Source organism: Eucyclogobius newberryi, unplaced genomic scaffold (assembly GCF_026437365.1).
Source record: "Eucyclogobius newberryi isolate DKJ021-1_F unplaced genomic scaffold, fEucNew1.0.hap1 SCAF_9, whole genome shotgun sequence".
Taxonomy (NCBI): Eukaryota; Metazoa; Chordata; class Actinopteri; order Gobiiformes; family Gobiidae; genus Eucyclogobius; species Eucyclogobius newberryi.
The window spans coordinates 23,384,732-23,405,812 of record NW_027316532.1 but is presented as its reverse complement, the minus strand read 5'-3'; the positions used below and the strand labels follow the sequence as shown (position 1 = coordinate 23,405,812).

At 40.3% G+C, this 21,081-nt stretch overlaps 1 protein-coding gene across 1 annotated transcript in view; it reads left to right on the top strand.

The window, feature by feature from the left end:
* Positions 1-21,081, top strand: part of ror1 (receptor tyrosine kinase-like orphan receptor 1) — a 156,144-nt gene that overhangs the window by 82,889 nt on the left and 52,174 nt on the right. Inside the window, exon 2 of the mRNA XM_072439164.1 lies at positions 19,398-19,454. Within this exon, the coding sequence (XP_072295265.1) occupies positions 19,398-19,454 (57 nt within the window). The remainder of the gene's footprint in view (positions 1-19,397; positions 19,455-21,081) is intronic.

The following is a 21,081-nucleotide window of genomic DNA, read 5'->3' as shown; positions in this document are numbered from 1 at the left end:
AGTGTGGGTGTACAGTGTGGATGTACAATGTGGATGTACAGTATGGGTGTACAGTGTGGGTGTACAGTGTGGGTGTACAGTGTGAATGTACAGTGTGGATGTACAGTGTGGGTGTACAGTATGGGTGTACAGTGTGGGTGTACAGTGTGGGTGTACAGTGTGTATGTACAGTGTGGGTGTACAGTGTGGGTGTACAGTGTGGGTGTACAGTGTGGGTGTACAGTGTGGGTGTACAGTGTGGGTGTACAGTGTGGATGTACAATGTGGATGTACAGTGTGGGTGTACAGTGTGGATGTACAGTGTGGGTGTACAGTGTGGATGTACAGTGTGGGTGTACAGTGTGGATGTACAGTATGGATGTACAGTGTGGATGTATAGTGTGGGTGTACAGTGTGTATGTACAGTGTGGGTGTACAGTGTGGATGTACAGTGTGGATGTACAGTGTGGATGTATAGTGTGGGTGTACAGTGTGTATGTACAGTGTGGGTGTACAGTGTGGATGTACAGTGTGGGTGTACAGTGTGGGTGTACAATGTGGATGTACAATGTGGGTGTACAGTGTGGGTGTACAGTGTGGGTGTACAGTGTGGGTGTACAGTGTGGGTGTACAGTGTGGATGTACAGTGTGAAGACAGAGGTGGCCTGTCTACGTTTTATTTTGAGTAACTGGAACCCTGTAAAGTATGTGTGGCTGGATTGTGGACAGATTGTCAATGGGATACGGAAATGCATAAGCGAGAATCCACTTAGAGTCGATTTAACAAAAGCACCAACAACTTTGTATTTGTCTGGACATTTTTTTACCTTTATTTGTAACAAAAGTACAATTGTTTGCCCGTTCATCATCTGCAATTATTCTCTAAACAAGTAGTGGTGGGCAAAACAGGACTAAAACAGGAGTAAACCAGGACTAAATATGAACTAAAACAAGACTAAAACAGGACTAAAACAGGACTAAAACGGGACTAAACCAGGACTAAAATTTATGAACTAAAACAAGACTAAAACAGGATTAAAACTGGAGTAAAACAAGACTAAAACAGGACTAAACCAGGACTAAATTAGAACTAAAACAAGACTAAAACAGAACTAAAGCAGCATCTAAAACCGGACAAAACCAAGAATAAATATGGACTAAAGCAAGACTAAATATGGGCTTAAGCAAGACTAAAATGGGACTAAAACAGGACAAAACTGGCATCTAAAACAGGACTAAACCAAGATTAAATATGGACTAAAGCAAGACTAAAACAGCACTCAATCAGGAAAAAAACTAACTTATTCAACACATAATTTAGTCTGAATTTTATCAATTTAAAAAAAGTATCGAGACACCAACTTATGTCAATATCGTCCAACCTTATCTACAAAGTCTGTGCATTGTGTTTGTGTATCACCCTTTATTTTAAACCTGGATAACACATTTTACCACCAATCAAACTGTCTGCAAATACCATCAGGAGATATGCTTCCTTACACTTATTAACTCAATATAGGCAATAACGATGCACACATTTCTGCTAAAGCGCATGTTGTGTGTCCCTGTTTTATGGATCATTATATGAAAATCCCATGTGTCCAAATGTTCTGCAGATTTTCCCCGATACATGGCAGAGCTTTCTCTTGACAAAGTGATGATGGATGTACATTCATAAGCTTTGTTGGCTCCAGCTGGCTTGCAGCTTTTTGCCAAGCTGCTTTTTGAGTTTGTTCAGCTTCACAGACCTGCACACAGAAATATGACGTCATAAGATGAGAGTAGTTTATACACTTTAACTTGAACTAATCGAGTCATTTTACATCTACTCAAACTACAGGTGGTACTCACTTTCCCTACACTTTTCAGTGCTCAGTCAGACTAATTTAGCTGCTATTAAGTGAATAGTATGATTTGAATAAACAGTTTGAATATTAAATGAACGTTTAGTGTTTAGACCTCTGAATGTGCAGTTAGTGATGAAATACAATGAGTAAGTTATGGATTTGTTACAGGAAAATTGTTGTCATTGGTGGAGAAGGACGCGGTGGAGAGAGGATGATTTTGCTGCTGCAGTGGATCCTTAGCTAATTTATAGTAAATGGCGCAAGCTATGTTTGGCTGAGATTAACTTGTGACAGGACGTGGGAAATCAATTCAACCTCATTAATGCCGCTTCTACTTCTACCCTAAACACTGAAAAGATTGTATTTGCACTCTTCTCTTTGAAAGTACATTGTATACCGTATTTTCCGGACTATGAGTCGCACCTTTTTTCATAGTTTTGGCCGGGGTGCAACTTAAACTTATATTTATACTTATATTCCGGAGCGACTTATATGTGATATTCTTTGTTATTTTCACACTTGCAACTGCATTTCATACTCCAGTGCAGCTTATTTATGTTTTTTTTCTTCTCTATCATGCATTTTTTGGCTGGTGCGACTTATACGCCGGAAAATACGGTACTTATTATGTATGCATTTTGTCTTGTGACATTTATGTGTCTTTCCTTCTGCGAAGCACTAGGAAATAACTTTATGAACTTACCTTGCCTTAAAGTTAAACTCAGAAAAACTTTATTGATCCACAAGAGAAATTGCACAGCAGCTCACACTTAGAATATAAGAATAGTACTAGAATAGAATGGTTAACAACTTAAAAGAATAGTAGTAATAGAAAAATGACATAAGCAAACAAAACCTTGCTCTGGTTCTACCCTAATACTGCACTCTTATAGTACATTATTATTCAGAAATATGATAACTCCTCCGTCTCATTTGTCGCTCAGTCTTACTCTAAGTGAACATGTGCCTGTCCCGGAGGCGTATAGACTCTGGGAGTAGCTCGCCCTCCTCAGAACATTAGCGACCTGCTGCTCTGGAGTCTGCAGAGTGTCGGGAGTGGCTCGGTTCAAAGGCTCAGTTTGAGATAATCACACACAGACAGAAGGACCACGCTAACCTATGGTCCGTACGGTCCATAACCCTGACCATAGTTTATAACCCGGCCCGTCCTCCAGATGTGCAGCTGACGCAGTCCAGCCTCTGCCTCCAGCTACAGCTCACACACAGCTCCATGACATGCAGAAGAAGAGATTTTGTCACTGCTCTGTCGATAGTTTAATACACAAAGATAGTTATTCTTTCTTTCTGGTATTTGTAGTGTTGTGGCTCTATTTGCTTAGCTTTTATTTAATCCTGCATTAGTTGAAATCGGGTCGTTGTTTCTTGTCATTGTACTTTTAAAGGCAGTTTACACAAAATGCACTTTCTTTCCCTCATAGGGACATGACGATCACACCTACACAAGACAGACTTTACAACATTGTACTTAAAAAGAGTCTGACAAATCTTGCGGCCAATAGGAAAGATTTTTATAGCCAAAAACTGACTATAACTGACTATATTCTATTTCCCCGAAACCCTTGAAAACTAACTTGGGCAATCATGCTGAGGTTAACTATAACAAACACTGCTAGCCCTGAACATGTGCAATACCGTCATATTCATGTGCAATTACTGTCATACTCACACGCAATTAATGTCATTCATGGGCATACAACTGATGTAAATAAGAGTCTTTACTTTTTCATTTTCATTTTCGTTTTTATTTTTATTTTTCTGCCCTCCATTCCCTATTAAGAGTGTTTTTTAAACTTCCTTTAAGTTATCTGTCCTTTCCCCCTGTATCCACTGCGTTGTAACACCGAAATTTGTGTGGACAATAAAGGATTATCTTATCTTATCTTATCTTATCTTAACTATTTGTAGTTTTGAAAATTACAGGACAATTTTGTATTTGGTTTCAATCTGAATGGAGCGCCTTGTCGAGTGTCTTCTCTTTGTAAGTCTTGTGTCAGCTGCTGTACAACTGCAGTATTAGATTGTAAACTCAAAGTGTGAATCCCAAACGCAGCTAAACATCCTTCATCCGCTGGCCCACAGGTTGACAAGTGCCACCACCGCCTCCTCAGGTAAATACTGCCGGTGTGTCCTTGAGCAAGACGCTTAACTCGCCTCCAGTGTCAGCCTGTGTGTGAACGTTTGAGCAGCTCCTTGATATAAAAGGCGTTAAAAGTAGGCGTTATATATTCTTCCACGTCCCTTCACCTACAGAGAAGTGTTGCACCTTTCTAAAAAAACATGTCATAAATTCTTACACATTTGCGCCGCACTTGGCCGCGTTACATCCAACCGTGTCACCGAAGCCTCACATTGACCCGTGAAGACTCCTCCGTCTTATCGAAAGTGAATATTGCTCCGTGAAAAAGTGTGCAATAACTTGTGATCCGCTCGGCTGCGTCGTCGCCATAAGTCAAATGCGGATTCTCATAAGAGCGGACCTTCAGTAGCCGCGCAGCCCATTTCTCAGCTTCTCCGGGTCTCGCTGTGTCTTTTGAAGGGAAGCAGCGCTGTTTATGTTAGCGAGAACCAGACCTTAGCCCATCGCGCTTTTATTGCTTTGAAAAGACACGACGTAATGCGCAGTGGCCTGGCCAGCGTGTATACAGTATGTGCTTAGTCTTGGAAAAATGGAGCTGGGCAGCCAGAGAGAAGGACTGTATTGTTACCTCACATTGACATTGTTCAAGAAGAAGCAGAAAGTACTATTAAAATGTTAAGATAAAAGGCAGTATTTGCTTCCGATAACATTAAATGATGATTGAAAATGACTTCGTTGGTGTAGTGTCACAATAATCGTTGGCGTTTGGTCCAGAACAGCAATGCAAACCACATGAGATTGATTCCAATTTATGTTATGCTATAGGTAACTTTGTGGTGTAGTTTGCCACATTCTTGTTTCCATGGTAATTCTGTTCCTTTGCCTGAAATGTTCCACAGTATGGCAGTAAATGTATCTATCGTGAATTTGCAATCTGTCTTCAATTGCAGGTGTTTTAGAGAAAGAAATACCTGAAAAATCATGCATTCTCACTGTGGATGACTCTCCACAGATCTGACCTGTAACTTGTAGCCTGCCAGTGTCACCTGTTTGTCTTCAGTGAGATAAATAAGCAGTAACTCAAAAGACACAAGCAAGTCACTGAAGTTGTAGAAATGTTGAGTGTATCTTTACAGTTTTGAGACTTTTTTTTGAATAATAGAAACAAATATATCAAAAATAGAGACAGTAAACAATAATATAGAAACAAATATGTGCCACTGACGCAATAATCCAAAAGAAAACAGTTGTAACACGCACAATATTCAGTAAATGTTGCTTTCTACACTTAATCCCTTGAGTGAACAAAGACAATCAACACAAAGCAGAATCGTACCACGCTAACGGAGAGGAAAAGTATAGCCGGGACGAAACATGATTGGAGATGACGCTTGGAGAGGGACAACGGAGCGCCGTGATCAAACCCCCAAACCTCTTCCACATGTGTCCACTGTCTCCACCTGCGTCTCCACTTTCTGCCTGTCTGCACTCATCGCTGTGATTTTCTTTCTTTTCCTCTCCTGCCGGCTTGTTGTTTTACTGAGGAATGCTCCGCTAAAGAGGAGCATTTGATCCTCCTGCTGCTTTGACCTGACGACGGAGGTGCACGGAGAAGAAGGGGGTCCGGCGCGGGCATGTGTCCCCAATTACAGCGCCTCCTCTGCACTGCCACGCCCGGCCGCTGGGGTTAGGGAAAAGGCCCGATCGACGCCAGAACCACCGGGGCGCGGCCAAATCTAACATAATGCGAAGATTCATAATAATGCATCATATCTAAAGGCTTGTATTGCGCAACATATTCAGCTTGAACTGTGCCATTTGTCTCAGAAGAGGCGAATGAATAACGATGTCTTATATATAACCAGTTTAGATCAGCGTTGTTGATTCGAGAAGGGATAAATAGTGTTTCTTTTAAAGATGCACCTGCTTGTCTTGTGTTCCAGATTATATCTTTCATATTTATTCAATTATAAGTCTTCCTTGTTAAAAAAATAATATAAAAAAAAAAACATTCTTGACTGAAGGCTTCCACCTGCTTGTTTCCATGGAGACAGATAGGTTCAATGTCACACAGTAGTACATTTTAGGCAAGGCAGTCATAGAGTATCTTCATGAAGACAAGCAGGTGGCAGACAATGTAAAGTTACATTGTGTACCTTTAAATTATTGTGAATTTATTGTTTTACGATGCAAAAGTGTCCAAATAACACCAATATAGTAACTGTAAATGTAACTTAATATATCGGGTATATCACATTAGGGTAAAGTTGTGTACAGACATATTTAATTAAAGTTTATGGATAATACATGCTATTATACTGTATAATGTTCAGTTTTTATCAACCATAACCAACAGGAACAGATAGGAATATATCATAATTTACAACCTAAAAAGCCAGAATACCCAAAAAGTCATGATTATTTCAAATTTGTGTAATTTTTTTTTTACAAGGAATATTTTTTGATCATGTTATGTAAAGAAATTGTTAACAAAAAAGGGACATTCTCTAAATAAACGGAACAAGGACAACCAAAAAGGGACAAAACGGTGACAAGATGGCACTCGTCTCACGGGTTTGAAAGAAAAGACAAAACCTCTAAATGCACTTCACTTTATTGAAAAAACACTATGATCTAAGACACATTTCTACACCGGATCCTCTTCCCGTTCCAATCGACGTTTGTAGCACTCGGATAAAGTAGCCAATGTAGTTTCTCAAAGTGTCTTGCTCAAGGACACAGCAAGTATCCAACCGCAAACACGAGCAATAAGTGTCATTTCCCAACATTCGTCAAACGTTTAAACAACTCACTGGCCAAGCCCTTCTCCAAGTCAAACGTTTTAACCGCATTAAAAAGTGCTTCCATAGTTGCGTTCAATTTCTGACTAATTCCATCCATTATTGTCCGTCATTGTTGCCTGCGCTTCCATGGTTACCGGGCAAGTAGGCGATATTTCCCAATACGGGTGGATTTCCCCCTGCAGAAAGGATTCAAAGCCCGTGCTAAACGAGAACCACTGCCTGGGGCCTCGTCCAGGAGGGATAAATACATCGCAAAACAGCCAATAAATCTGTCTGTAATCGTAGAAAATTAAGAAATACAATTGGTGGTATTGTTTTTTTGGCCTGTCGTTCCTCTTTCGCTTCCCTTTCTTCGGTCATCTCCTCCATTTGTTTGCGGACAGCTGGGTTTATTAAGGTGAAGTGAGACGGGTTTTTTGGGTAGGATTGGGTTGAATTGTGGCACGCTTAGTCAGCTCTCCACACGCATCGGCCGGAGTGACGTGGAAATCACCCAAGAAAAGCATGACTCGTGATCGTCCTGTGTCTTCTCCCCCGTTTGTTTTAATGGAAGCCAGACACGGGCCTTTCATAACGTTTTCTGTTCGTACGGAGTTGCGGCGATGAGTCGGTGTGGAAGTTGTTTTGGTAATCAGCGTTGGAAAAATACAAAGTCAGACGCAATAAAAGATCCAGAATTTTTTTGGTTTCAACTGGCAGTCGAAATGGTGTCAACAAAGGAGGGGGGAAAGTTGCATTGTTAGCGAAATGCACCCATCTTTATTCATTTTTACAGCTAAAGATACAGTTTTCCCTTTGTGTTGTGTGCTTTTGATTTGACATCATTTAAAGGACATACATACTGTTATGATATAGGTCAATTTCAAGACTTTTGGAGCTTTTAACAACGTCATAACATCGTTCCTCCAAAAAACATACCTGGATTCGTATTGTACTTTCACGCTTGTTTTAATATTCCTACGTACGAAGTTGTCTTGCTCCCGAAATTGTGACGTCAGAGGTAGAAATCTGGAGGTTTTTTGTGCAGTTTTGCAGGTCACTCTTGAAAAAGAGGTCTCGATCTCAACGGGTTCGTACCTGGTTAAATAAAGGTTAATACAAATTTAAAAAATGCTGTTAATATGTGTAGTTTATGCCACAAAAACAAGAAAAAAACAAGTGATATCATATTAAATAAACTGACGTACAGGTAGATGACACTCCTGAGCCGGGACCATACTTAATCAGTATTTACATGTATTTCGGAGGTACAAAATAGCGTATATTCCCTATATTCTGTGCAATCCTTCCTAATGCATGCACCATCTTTGCTTGAACCGGCGCAGGTGTCTCTGGCTCTCAGATGTTTCTCACACACATGCAGGCCTCCACATCCTTTGTTTCCATCTGCTGCTTCCATTAAAACAAAACTACAGACGTTCCTTTTACTGGGGCGCAACAGGTTTTTGATGAATCTCTGCCTCGCAAAGCCTTCTGGATCCCCCATCACCACAGCGTACCCCGCATGTGTGAACAACATTACCCCTTTGTTATTCTTTTTTGAAGACAATTGGTTTTAAATATGCTGTTTACGTCGTACAGGGAATCTTATGATACTGCACGAAACTGAAGTAACTCAATCATACGTCCGATAAGTGAGCCGTCTAGCCTGGTATGGAGCACATTTTGACCAGAGTATATAAGTCTATTTGAGTTGCAGAAGGATTTGCAATACATTTTCTTCACTTTATGTTAGAATAGTTGCTTGGTTTGATCCAGCACCCAAAGAGTCACTTGCGTTTTGGTAATTAGTCACGGCCTCTTCACTCTGGTGTCCTCATTAAGAACAAACTGAACAATCTGCAGAATTCCCCTGCTGTTTTCTTAACCCATGCAGGGCACTAGAGGATTTGGGGCATTGTGTGAATGACATGCTCTGGGATTGTTCTAGTTGTTGATTCTAGAATAATTGCAATTACATTTGATTAATAATTTGAATGATTGTGAATTGTGGTAATCAACATCGATCAACCAAAGCAGTATTTTTGGTTTTGAAATGCTGTCAACTTTCCCAATTAAAGTTGAATTGATGTTGGGAAAAACTTGCATTGTTGGGTAAATGCTAACCGTCTTTATTAATGTTTCCAAATTACAAACCTGTAATTATAGGCTATATATTAATTGCAAACCACAGAAGTGTCTTATGTATCAAACATGCCTTGAAGTGTTGTGATTCTTGTACTAGTTTAGCAGTTAATATCTCAGTGTTTTCTCAAAAATCCAATGTGTTAAGTCTATTTGTGATTGCACTAACTATAACAAAAAGTATCAATAGCCCAATAATCATATCTGCTGCATAAATGTCTTTCCACGTCCTGTTCCTGTGCCACGGCCTGGAGTCTTGGGTCTTGTCTTTTTACAGCCCTGTGCGGTGAAGAGCGCTGCTGTCATGAGCTGATGGAGACACGATGTCTCACACCCAGATTCTCAGAAGCATCTCTTACACAGTTTATCTTCGGCTGCAGACGTCAGCAATCAGAGCCGCGGCGGCAGGCGCGCAGACGCTCATTTCAATTTGTCTGTATGGACTGAATTCTTGGGATGACCTTGTGACATGATTTAGAAGGGACACGTTGTATTATTGGCTTATTTCCTTTTATATAGTGACTGGAATGTCCCGCAGTATGATATCAGACCTCTACCTCAATTACTGACAGGCAGGGGATGTCACTGGGTCAATTTACAGGTCAGTTCTGTGGAGTGGATGCATGTTTTTGTGCACTGAAATACAGTGCAAGCAGAGAGTTCCCATAGTTACAGTAAACGTGGAACAGTAGTATTGTCATGTACTCAGTAGCTGCACCTCTCACCAACATCTGACCTATAAACCTTTCCACCAGCACCTGTGACTCATTTTTCCAACGCCTCGGTCTCTTTGCCAAACCACGACTGCAGCAAACACACATTTGAACAGTTTTGGATTGGCCCCCCGCCCACACCGTTGTCCCGCATCAACATCCATGTTCCTGTTGTCCATCTGTAGATTTATCCCCAAGATCTGAGAGTCCGCGTGGGCCTCTCGGAGGGATCTGTCTTCCCTAAAGGAATCCGGGAATGTCATCGTCCACACAGAGCACATGTCTACACCTGGACGCTCGCATAACTCTGACCCACACACACAGCACTGAGGCCAGGGCAACGGTATTCTCGCCATGTGCACTGTTGGCTCATTCGATACGCTTTACAGAGAAGTCACGTCGGAAAAGCCAAACAACACCATTATATTTGTGTCGTACATGTAGACCGGCAGACTGGCTGGGCATCGTGTCGGGCTTAAATCTTCAGCCGTCCAGACAGAGCGGTTTGGTCAGTGAATTGAGTGATTAAAGGATGTAAAAGTTGCCGCGCAGCTCAGCGTGGGAATTCTGCAGGTTCTGGCCTGTCCATATGCTGGGAATGAGCCAAACTTGGATGTGTCTCCTCTATTTACACTTTAATACATGTAGAATGGTGATTGTAGTCGTTTGCAGTGCCTAGCGATAACGCAAATTGCCCATTTTTCTGTGGCTTTTCTCTTTTTTTTCTTCTTGGGATTTGATTGGCTAAAGATTCCCATTGCTTTTCTCCCAGGCTCAAGGGCGATATTCCAATATCTCACAACCTACATTGAAAAGAGACACAGCAGCATCTTATATATATATTTTTTAATTAATTTACATATTTAAACTAATAATAATATAACATAATTCTGAACAAATTATATTGTATTTAGACAAAAAAATTGTTGAATACCATTTGATATAATTAGCTGATTGACAGGATGGGCGTCGCCCCATCCGCCTCAATGTACCAGCCGCCACTGATGTCAAGAGTATTTGATTTGCTTATTGATTATTGAAATCCCCATCAACCGTTTTTGGCCTCCTGCCTCCTCGGTGGTAGCTCATGTAAACAAAACTCTAATAAAAACTAAAAAATTGCCCAATTTATCATTATTAAATCATTTTTTTGAGCTTTTCAGATGAATACAATCTCTTCCTGTTAAAAGCCTTGGAGAAACAGTTTGATACCACCAGTATGGAGCTGACTGTCCTGATATCCATGTCGTGCTTGACTGCAAAAACTATGTCTGATCATTAAGCTCGCTCAACTAGAGGCTCCCAGAGTGCTCCACGGTAGACCCCCCCCTGCCACTGACACAACTAGAAAAGAAAATACTATATGTTTCTATTGTACAACGCAATCTCTACCACCATGAACTAGATCTTACAATACACCACAAACCGTACTTGATCAAAGGCTATGCTCTGGTGCAATGAGTGACACTCTTAGGTCATTTTCAGCCTCACAAAACTCTTCTTCTGCACATTACGTCAACTGTTGAACCTTTATCTCTCTCTCTCTGCTTGAAGCGATCGGTTTCCCCGTAAGCTGGGTGCCTTACCTTCTCCCACACACACACACACACACGCACACCGGACCGCCACATGGAAACAGATGAGCCGCACTGTAGGTGGTAGCATAGTGCACATTCTTCACTCGTGTGCTTACATTGCCCGTAACCAGAGCTCGGAGGGGAGCCTCAGTCAAAACTGGGCCATATGCATCAGCTGGGTTGCATTGCGTTACAGAAACAACACGGTTTACTTAGTTCATTAACCCGCTAACCCAAGAAAGTGCGTGCCACGTCACTGAGACATCTGCAGAGCTAAAGACGGGCAGTTTATACCGGCCAGAAGCATTTCAAGCTCCGTTGATTAATACAAACTAACAATCTCCGCGTGTAACTAATTCTTCTTTGAAACCGATCTGAGCGAAATCACTTTTATTGCTCGCGGATCCAAACAAGGGCTCATTTTGAATTTGTTGCGCTTTTTGTGTGAAAAGTGCATTTGTGTGGTTTTAGTCTCGTGTTTCGCCATATTCCAATATTGCACTGGAAACAATTATTTTTCTTCAAACTTGGCCATAAAGAAGCTGAAATGTTTGTCCTTCTGTATGTAGCACTGGGACATTTGCGACTGGTTAACAAGCGAGTGTAAAGTCGTATTGTGTTGCGTAAAAGCATCAAAACTCAATAAAGACAAAGAAAACTAGTATGTAGGTCAATCTTTTTGGGTGTATTTAGACAAAACGGTGGCACAGACTTGGTGACGCACTTAAACTATCGCTTTAGCTCCAAATATGACGAGAAAATCCTCTCGATGGCGGCGTGGAAAGTGTTGTTTGGCATGTCACCGCCACAAATGTCAGATCAGCTCCCTGGCGTGCACGAGGGCCCCGTACTTACGTCACGGCAGCGGCGTAGTAGCCTCGGTCAGCCGCGCTCTTCAGACGGGGGCCCAAGAATGTGGCCGGCGACAGAAGTCAGCGAAAGTCTCGACCCTGTGAGATAATTCCGGGACGAGTGACATGTTCCAGTTGACAAGGTCGTTCGCGACACTCGCCACTCTGTCAGGTTTGAGGCGTTCCATTATCTCCAACACTAGAATTCTCAGGTTAAAAAGATAAATACATTCTTACGATGGATTGATTTGGCTTTGGCACAATTGCATTACATTGATAAGGTTATATTAATTTGCATTTCAGGTTCATTTTAGATGTTTCAGGTTTGTTATTTTTCATTTTGTGTCTGTTGGTAAGATAATGCGATCAAACTGCTACTGCGACTACAAACATTGTGAAATTTAGACCATTTCGCCATTACAACATTTTAATTGCAATGAAAAGTATTGTTCTGTAGTGGCGTTCTTGCCCAGTGCAAATATACCGTATTTTCCGGACTATTTTTTCATAGTCTTGGCCCGGGTGTGACTTATACTCCAGAGCAACTTATATTTGATATTATTTGTTATTATCACACTGACAACCGCAAGAGGGCGCTCTTGGCGACGCAGAAGAAGAATCTGCACTTCCTCTACCTCTGGAGTTTGTGGAGTTGTTTGGAAGTGACACAGAGGAAGAAGAATTCAATGGATTTAGTGATTTGGGGTAAAACTGATGCTTTGGTAAACTTGTTAGCATGTTCTTTATGCTATAGTTATCTGAATAACTGTTAATATGTTACGTTAACATACCAGACACTTACCACAGTTCTGTCTGTGCGTCATGTAGCTGAAGGTGTTAGCGTTAGCATACGTGCACCTATTCACCATGTTCTCTAATCTGTTATTATTTAAAATTGTAATTCAAGATGAAATGTCTATGTTGTTGGTCTTGGATTTTATCAAATACATTCCCCCAAAAAATGCGACCTATACTCCAGTGCGACTTATATATGTTTTTTTGTCTCAATTAGACCAGAAAAAACTGTCATGTAAAAGCAGCTTTTAGAGTCAAAATGAGACCACTGTGTTCTGTCTGCATCTAATAAGTGTTTTATCATTCAAGAACTAGGAAGTGTGCTGTTAACATGCTGTATGTTGTTAGCTTTACTGAGACACAAAACTCTGCTCTGCTCTTCTGTACAAGACACACCTTACCTTTTATACCTTTTATACCTTTTAATCTCCATATTGTCGCTTTTACAAAAGTCCCACAGACCTCGACACGCAGCATCCTGCCCTCTTATTTTGACCCCTCTCCCCTCATGTACCCTCCTATTGTACTCCTATCACGTTACATTGCAGAACATGGCAGTAGCTCCTCTGTGCTCCGCTCTGTGATGTCGTTGGCCGATGTGGGAATGCCTCACGCTCGACTTGCTCGCGGGAACAACCACCTGCAAGCACTTCAGCTCACAGGTGCTGCCATGGAAACCACAGTCCTATGCCTTTCCACATCATTAGCTCCTTTCCTTTAAATCGGGGAGTGTTCTTGTATTGTGAACCGCGCGTACTTCTTGTGTTCTTGGAGCAACCAGTTACAGACATGTCAAGATTGTTGGGTTAATCAGTAAGCGTGATTACCATTATTCAGCTTGTAATTTAATCATTACAAAACAAGTGAAAACATTAGGGCTACAAGATTATACTAGTCGTTTTTACTTAGCATTAAAGCTAAATAGTGTATCCTTGCAGCCACAATGTAGTGCATTTATCATTAGACATGTAAAAGATAAATTGCAAATAAAAATTTCAATGGTTAGCAAACTACAAAGAAAAATATCTATAATATATAATAATTGTTTTTAATGTAGACTGTAAAACCTGCAAACCCTGTAGTTTGGACCTCTGCAATTGAGTGTAAGTACAGTGCATTATGAGACGCAATTGATCCAAAGTGTTGCTATGTTTAAAACAATAGACAACATACTATATTTACAATGCAAACAATGAAAAAAATATATGAACTAAATAATTATTAATAATATAAATATGTCAACAATTAAGTGAATCTGAGCCACTTGAACTGGGAAAAAAAATCAAAAATCTATTACATAATCAAATCATTTGATCATCAAATCAAATCATGATTAATTCATTTATTTAATTTGAATGATTCACTAGAACATAATATGCAGTATCGCAAAGTTATGTGTGTTGTACCTTTGCACTTTCAGCTAGTCCATAGGTCTGATCATTGAAAAAAGGAAACAGAACATGGTTAAATAGTGTTATTTTATTGTCGTCATTGGTCTATTCAACCACATTTCACTATAATATTTCAAAAAGCGAATAAACACAAAATGGGTCCTAAAGTATATTTTTGGGGCCTATAAAACACACAGTGACTTCCCATCCGTCAGTGCTCTGAAGTCCAGCGTGATATATTTTCTACAGTTCTTTAAAACGGGAGCGTGTAAAACGTCTGGCCAACACAAACCTTCACTTTTCTCTGTGGGAAAGACGCCCGATTCTTAAAAAGCATATTTTACGACACTCTTAAGATCACACGGACTCCTTCGCCTCCTACAGTTTACTCACGTGTCTTTTTGAATACTTTTTCCACGTCTTCCTGTCTCTATACTCTTTCTCTGCCTCTCCAGCCTATCCCTAACTTTTTGGCAAGAAAAAGTCTGATTCTTACTAAATCCCCGTTCGTGCGCCAACATAGCAACTTTCCGATGGTTTTCCATTCTTAATCCCATTTGCCGTAATAAGTCATTTAGGCGGTTGGAACGAGGAGCGGATCTTGAAACCCGCTTTTTGGGGGGGAATTCTTGATTTATTGTTTATCCTATGGTTGTCCGTAAGTGGAGAGGAGATGTTCACGTAAGAGCTTGATGCTTCCTGTTAGGCCGCAGAGACAAATAGGACGTGAAGCGGCGGTTGTTAGTAAGGAAGTCGCTCTTGAGAGAGGTTTGGGCTTTTTGAACCTTTTCCTATCTCCCGTCGTCCGTCTTGTCCGTTGCTGATGCATCGGCGTGGCAACAGTTCATTGCGACAAGGATGGGTTGACTGCGCTTCCAGATGACCCCCGAGTGACGGCAGGGATCCAGCCAATGAGAGCTGGAGGAGGAGCCTGTGCGAGGGGCTAATAATGGGAGAATGTAGCTGTAGAATAGGTTTGGGAAAATGCTATATAACCAGAGAGATGAATATATAATGACTTATCTGGACTCAGCGCTGGGTGATACGGACAAAAGTGTATATCTCAATATCATATTTTATACCTCTTTTTTTTCTAATCCAATAGGTTGGTGATTAAAAAGTAGAAGTTTAAATGTACATAAGAGGCTGGTTTTGGTGCAGCGTGTTCCTGATTAAAGCTAAATCTAACATAAATGTATGTCATGCATAGCAGTTGTTATAAAATGTTTTTTTCTATATGTTAATGAATAGATCAAAACTGGGACTGATCCTGGACCAGTAGTGTAGTCAGTAGTTTAGTAAGACTCTGGTGCTATGTCAAAAACAACAAGAAAACTTTTTTTCTAACCTGTACATTTAACCATGGCCTATTACAAACATTGCTTGATATTTTACACAGAACCACGCAACAGTAAAGTTAACAAACCCTTTTCAAACCCAGACATAGACATCCTCCTCCCTCCCTGGCTTCTTCGTCCCCATGTGCTGCAGTGACAGTTTAAGTCAGACTAAATTCTCTGCTTCTCAGTGTGATTTTTATCATCAGGAGCCAAATGCAGCTGGACGCTGATCACAGGCTGCTCTCATGGAACTCTGTGTGAAAAGATTTAACGTCTAGACAGCCACATTTCTCTATTTGTGGGTCATTTTATGACTGTTGTGGGAGACTGCCTGTCCGTGCAGTGTAGTTTTAAACTGGGACAAAATGTTTTATTTAGCACACAACTTTGCAGAAAAAAGGCTTTTCCATAATCCATTTGACAATGAAATGTTGAAACATTTTGTCAAGGTTTCCTAGTTGGTGACATTCAATGGCAAAATCAGAACTTGACATTTACTAATGATTACACTTGATGTCGTTATCAATTGTATTTGTATTGGATATGTAGGCGATGTAATTACTAAAAGAAATACAACTTTGGTGCTACAACTGCTTCTGCTACTACTATTGCCTTTACTGCTGTTACTATTACTTATTTTGTTACTACTACTACTTACACTATTTCTATTTCTATTATTATTTACTCGCTATAGTAATTATAAACCGTGTATACAGAAGCTGCATTTACTACGTTGCACATGAATGGATGGCCTAAACCTTTATACTCTGCCTGTGGCTGAATCATACAAATGCAATGTAAACATTCTACATTTCAGACTAATTTTAATTAATTTTATTATAGTTCCCTTTTACCTTGCTATATTTCTCTTCATGAATGTAATTGTTTAAGGCACGTAGAGTTGAAAATGCCTCACTACCTCGGCTACTGTCCCGGACTTTCCGATTGCAAACATTCTGCCTGGCTGCTCTCCCAGATCAAAAAGGACATTTCCATTTTTAAATGTTTAAACTTAAACAATGTTATTTTTCCTAAACAAAAGCTCAACTGGCCTCACTTGCCGTTGGACAGTGGACGACTGTAAAGCTCTGTCCACCGTCCTCGTCTCTGATGGCGACTGCTCTCTGCCAATAACACAATGTCCCATGACGTTTGAACATATCACTTCTGACAGCCAATGGAAACCGTAAGCACGACGACCAGAGCAAGGCTGGATTACTTTACTTTGAAGCTGCTCGGAGGGAAATTTAGTTCAGCATTTTTGACAGCTGAGATAATGGCCATTCTAATAAAAAAAACAATGAGTGGAGATGGTATCTGCACATGAAGAGTCTGGCCAAGGTTACTGGTGACAAGCGGCTGAAAGTCGCCCTGGCAACAACCACTCCATGAAATATAGACTTGGACTGATGATGATAAAATGAAATGGGATTTAAGAGGAAATTACATAAAGAGTTCAGTGCCCAGTTTAATCCAATATGGCAGGGGTTGAACGTAACTAACTTCAACTTCAGAATGTTACTCTAGTACGTTTGAGTTTACACTTTAAAGCACAAAAAACAGAAATATGTTTGGAAATAATGTAAAATATTGTAATAGTAACAAGTAATAATTTATTGTATTTGTATACATTTAATATATTATTTGCACTTAACTCAAGTAGGAGAATTTTTTAGTATTTGAGGAAATAGAATTGCCTAGATGTGATTTTTTTTTTAAATTATTATTATTTGTTTAATTTATTCAATTTATTCAATTTATTCAATTTATTTAATTTATTGCAATTACCATATTTTCCGGACTATAAGTCGCACCGGAGTATAAATCGCACCAGCCAAATAATGCATAATAGAGAAGAAAGAAACACATATAAGTTACTCCGGAGTATAAGTACAAGTACATAAGTATAAATATAAGTATAAGTCGCACCCCGGCCAAAACTATGAAAAAAGGTGCGACTCATAGTCCGGAAAATACGGTAATTGCAATTTTTTTGATCAGTAATGTGCTTGGATATGCCATTTGTGTTCAAAAAGTTCAGGGTTGCATTTGAGAGAAGTTTGAAATAATCCCGTCCAAAGACGGGATATTTTTTTCTTTGCAGATTTGCAGACTTCCTATTATTAAAAACAATCGGCGCCTTTGCGGTTTGATAATTGCACCGACTCAAACACCAATTTTGATTCGAATGCGATACATTGTGCAGCTCTGATACACAGAACCAGTTTTTCCACATCATTTATCCCTCTGAGTTGTAATAAACCCACCCGAGTGTACCAGGACCTCCTTTAAAATACGCTGAATTATCTGAATCAGGACCATGATGTAACTAATGGACTCGAACCACAAAGGCATCAACCGCTGACTTGAACCGACTGCTATTTCAGTCTTTCATTAAGAAACGGGCCCTAATGCGATTGCTTCCTTGTGTCACCGCATTACATTACAATAATCTGAAAATGACCCACCGCTTCATTCCAGATATCTCCTGTGAAATCTGGATGTTTGACGGTAAAAGATTTCAGCAGATATACATACTTTTGGTGCATTTTTTTGAACCAGCTACGCTTGGTTAGCGCCGTGTTCGTACGCTCGGTGACCCGCATCCTTCGGCTCGTCGGTGTTTTGTGGACTTTTCGAAGAGCATCAGCCTGGAACGGGGCAGTCTCACCTTGGGGCTCAAGCGGCGAAGTCAAAACACTGTCTGGAGGGAGTCTGTTTGGCACCATAACAAGGACTCGGCCTGAAAACACCTCAAAACAACAAGCCTATTTTTGTACTTTGTGGCTTTTCGTGTACATTTCGCCAGACAAGAAACTATTGAATAAGCTGTTATGTTGTTAAAAATCAGATCATATACTTGCTCATACTATTACCTGTATTTTCCGGACTATAAGTTGCACCGGAGTATAAGTCGAACCAGCCAAAAAATGCTAATAATAGAGAAGAAAAATATATATATAAGTTGCACTGGAGTATGAAATGTGGTTGCAAGTGTGAAAATAACAAATAAAATCACATATAAGTCACTCCGGTGTATAAGTATATAAGTATAGATATAAGTATAAGTCACACCCCGGCCAAAACTATGACTTATAGTCCGGAAAATACGGTGTAATAACTTATAAACAGCTAATCTCATAGTTACTCATAGTAGTACGTAGTAGTACTTCCTCCAAATACTTTTTTAGTCTTGAGTCATTTCTTGGATTACTACTTCTAATCCAAAAACTACTTGAGTAATCTTATTTTGAAGTAGCATTACTCTTAAGTAGAAGTCTGAACGGCTAAAGTCCAGCTAATACCAGACCTCGTGGCACACAGTTGCCCGTCCTGCTGCAGCGTGTGTGCCAAGTGACCACATTATCACCCAATTACCCCGAGTGAGGCCCCTGGTCCCATCCCCCCACCCTCCCTCCCCACCCCCCCAACCCACCACCACCACCACTCGCTCCCCACAGCCCACGAGCACTTACAAATACGTGTTTATGTACGCGTTTCTTCGCATATGTATGTTTATGTGTGTACAGTATACGGGCCCGAGTTGGCTGCCGGCCCGCGCCTCATTCGTCATGTCACCAGCAAACGTATGGGAAAGAAGACATAAAAGCGCTTGTGGAGTGTCGAGCGCGCCGAATAACGAAAAAGCTGAAGCGGTGGCTTGTGTTTGAACCTGCATGTGCGCCGCGGCTGGCGGTTTTAAGTCTGTTTCCTGTGAAGCGATGAGAAACGAGCAAATGAAATAATGAAATATGCATAAGTTCTGTTGTAAATGTGCAAGGTTTAAATGTCAAGAGCAATGTTTCGCTTCTACTTATCCACGGTTTACATTTGGTAGTGAAATACAGTTTGTTCATAGATCCTTTCTCTGTTTTCAGGGTCTGATGAAGAGCACAGTGTGATGGCAGCAGCTTCTTGGAATGGCACCAGTGAAGGTAAAAAAATATATATATTTAGTATTACAAGGCTTTATATGTCAACACATTGCAGTCATTTTGCCAAGAGAATACCATAAACACACAATTTTTTTAATTTATTTTTTGTTCAAAGTTTTTTTTTTTTACCATTATATTTTTATTGTTATCAAGAAATATTATTTGATTGATTATATGATTTTTTTATATATTTGTTCCTTCTAACTGGCTTTATTCACACGCACGGCAAAAATCCCCATCTTATTTTTGAAGTTGTCAGATTATCAAAATGTCATGTAAACTGTAAAATGACGCAGAAGACAAATGAATGTGACAAGGGCTAAAACGAAAACAAAAACATTAAAGATTGAAAGAGTTATTTTAAAACCGATTGTACTTTGTCTCCCGTAGTAAAGCGGTTACTCTAAAAAGCCACAGATTGACGGACATTTGTCATCCACGGGTTTGTGATGATCAGAGTTCGCTTTGTCCATGTAAAACACGCACAAAGTAAAACACGCACAAATCCAATCTCATTACCGTATTTTTCGGCACCTTTTTTCATAGTTTTGGCCGGGGTGCAACTTATACTTATATAGTTTTACTCTGGAGCGACTTATATGTGATATTATTTGTTATTTTCACTCTTGCAACTGCATTTCATACTCCAGTGCGACTTATATATGTTTTTTTCTTCTCTATTATGCATTTTTTGGCTGGTGCGACTTATACTCCGGACAATACGGTATTAAATTATCAGATCATTCTAGTTTTGTGTTGTTGTTGTTGTTGACGTTGTTGTTTTACTGACCATGCTAATGTGCCCAATGTTAAAATAATCACCTGCATTTGGCATTGCTGTAACTATTAAAGTGAATAATTGCATCAGTCGCTCAGTATAAATCTTACTGGAAGTGAAGTATTTCCAGACTCCGGATCTCGTCCTCGTCCTCAGGGCACCGCGCTCCAACACAAAGATGCCATTTTCAGACACTAACCTAATCCAATGACCTTTATTTAATTCCTTGTGCAGTTTGTTTAGCTGACATCACCTCATCCCTCCAACCGCAGCCGCACCACAACAAACTCTTTAAAAGCCTCGCTGTTCTTTGCCATTCGCTGCGATTAACTTCCATGTGACATGATTTGCCCGCAAAACAGGAAGGAAAGCAACAGATCGTACGAAAGATAAGTAAGCGATTAGGATAACGGAAGAGTTTGGGCGACGAAGCGTGAAGATGTTACTGTATTCGTCAGTTCTGTCCTGTAAAGACGAGTGTCATTGTGGAGGTTGATGGAAGAGTTGAGTCGAGATCACGGTCGCCAATCACGTTTAGTTTAAAAGCTCGTAAATACAGTCTAGGAAAGTCGCAGACAAATTACACCGGCTGTTTTATAGTTCCACAACAACGTGAAGTGTGGGACCTTCCAGACGGCGCACATGTCCCGGCCGTTATGTCTGCATTTGTCATTTTAAACTCTGCATCTGCTTTTTATCTGAATGCGAAAACGCTGATTGCGCCGCGTTTTTTGTCTTTGGGATTGGATCAGATTTAGGTGCACGGTTTGTAAAATGGTGGCAAAACAGGGCATGGATTGTTATGCCTTTTGTACTGTCACTATCTCAGTTAAGAAGAGGTTATAACAT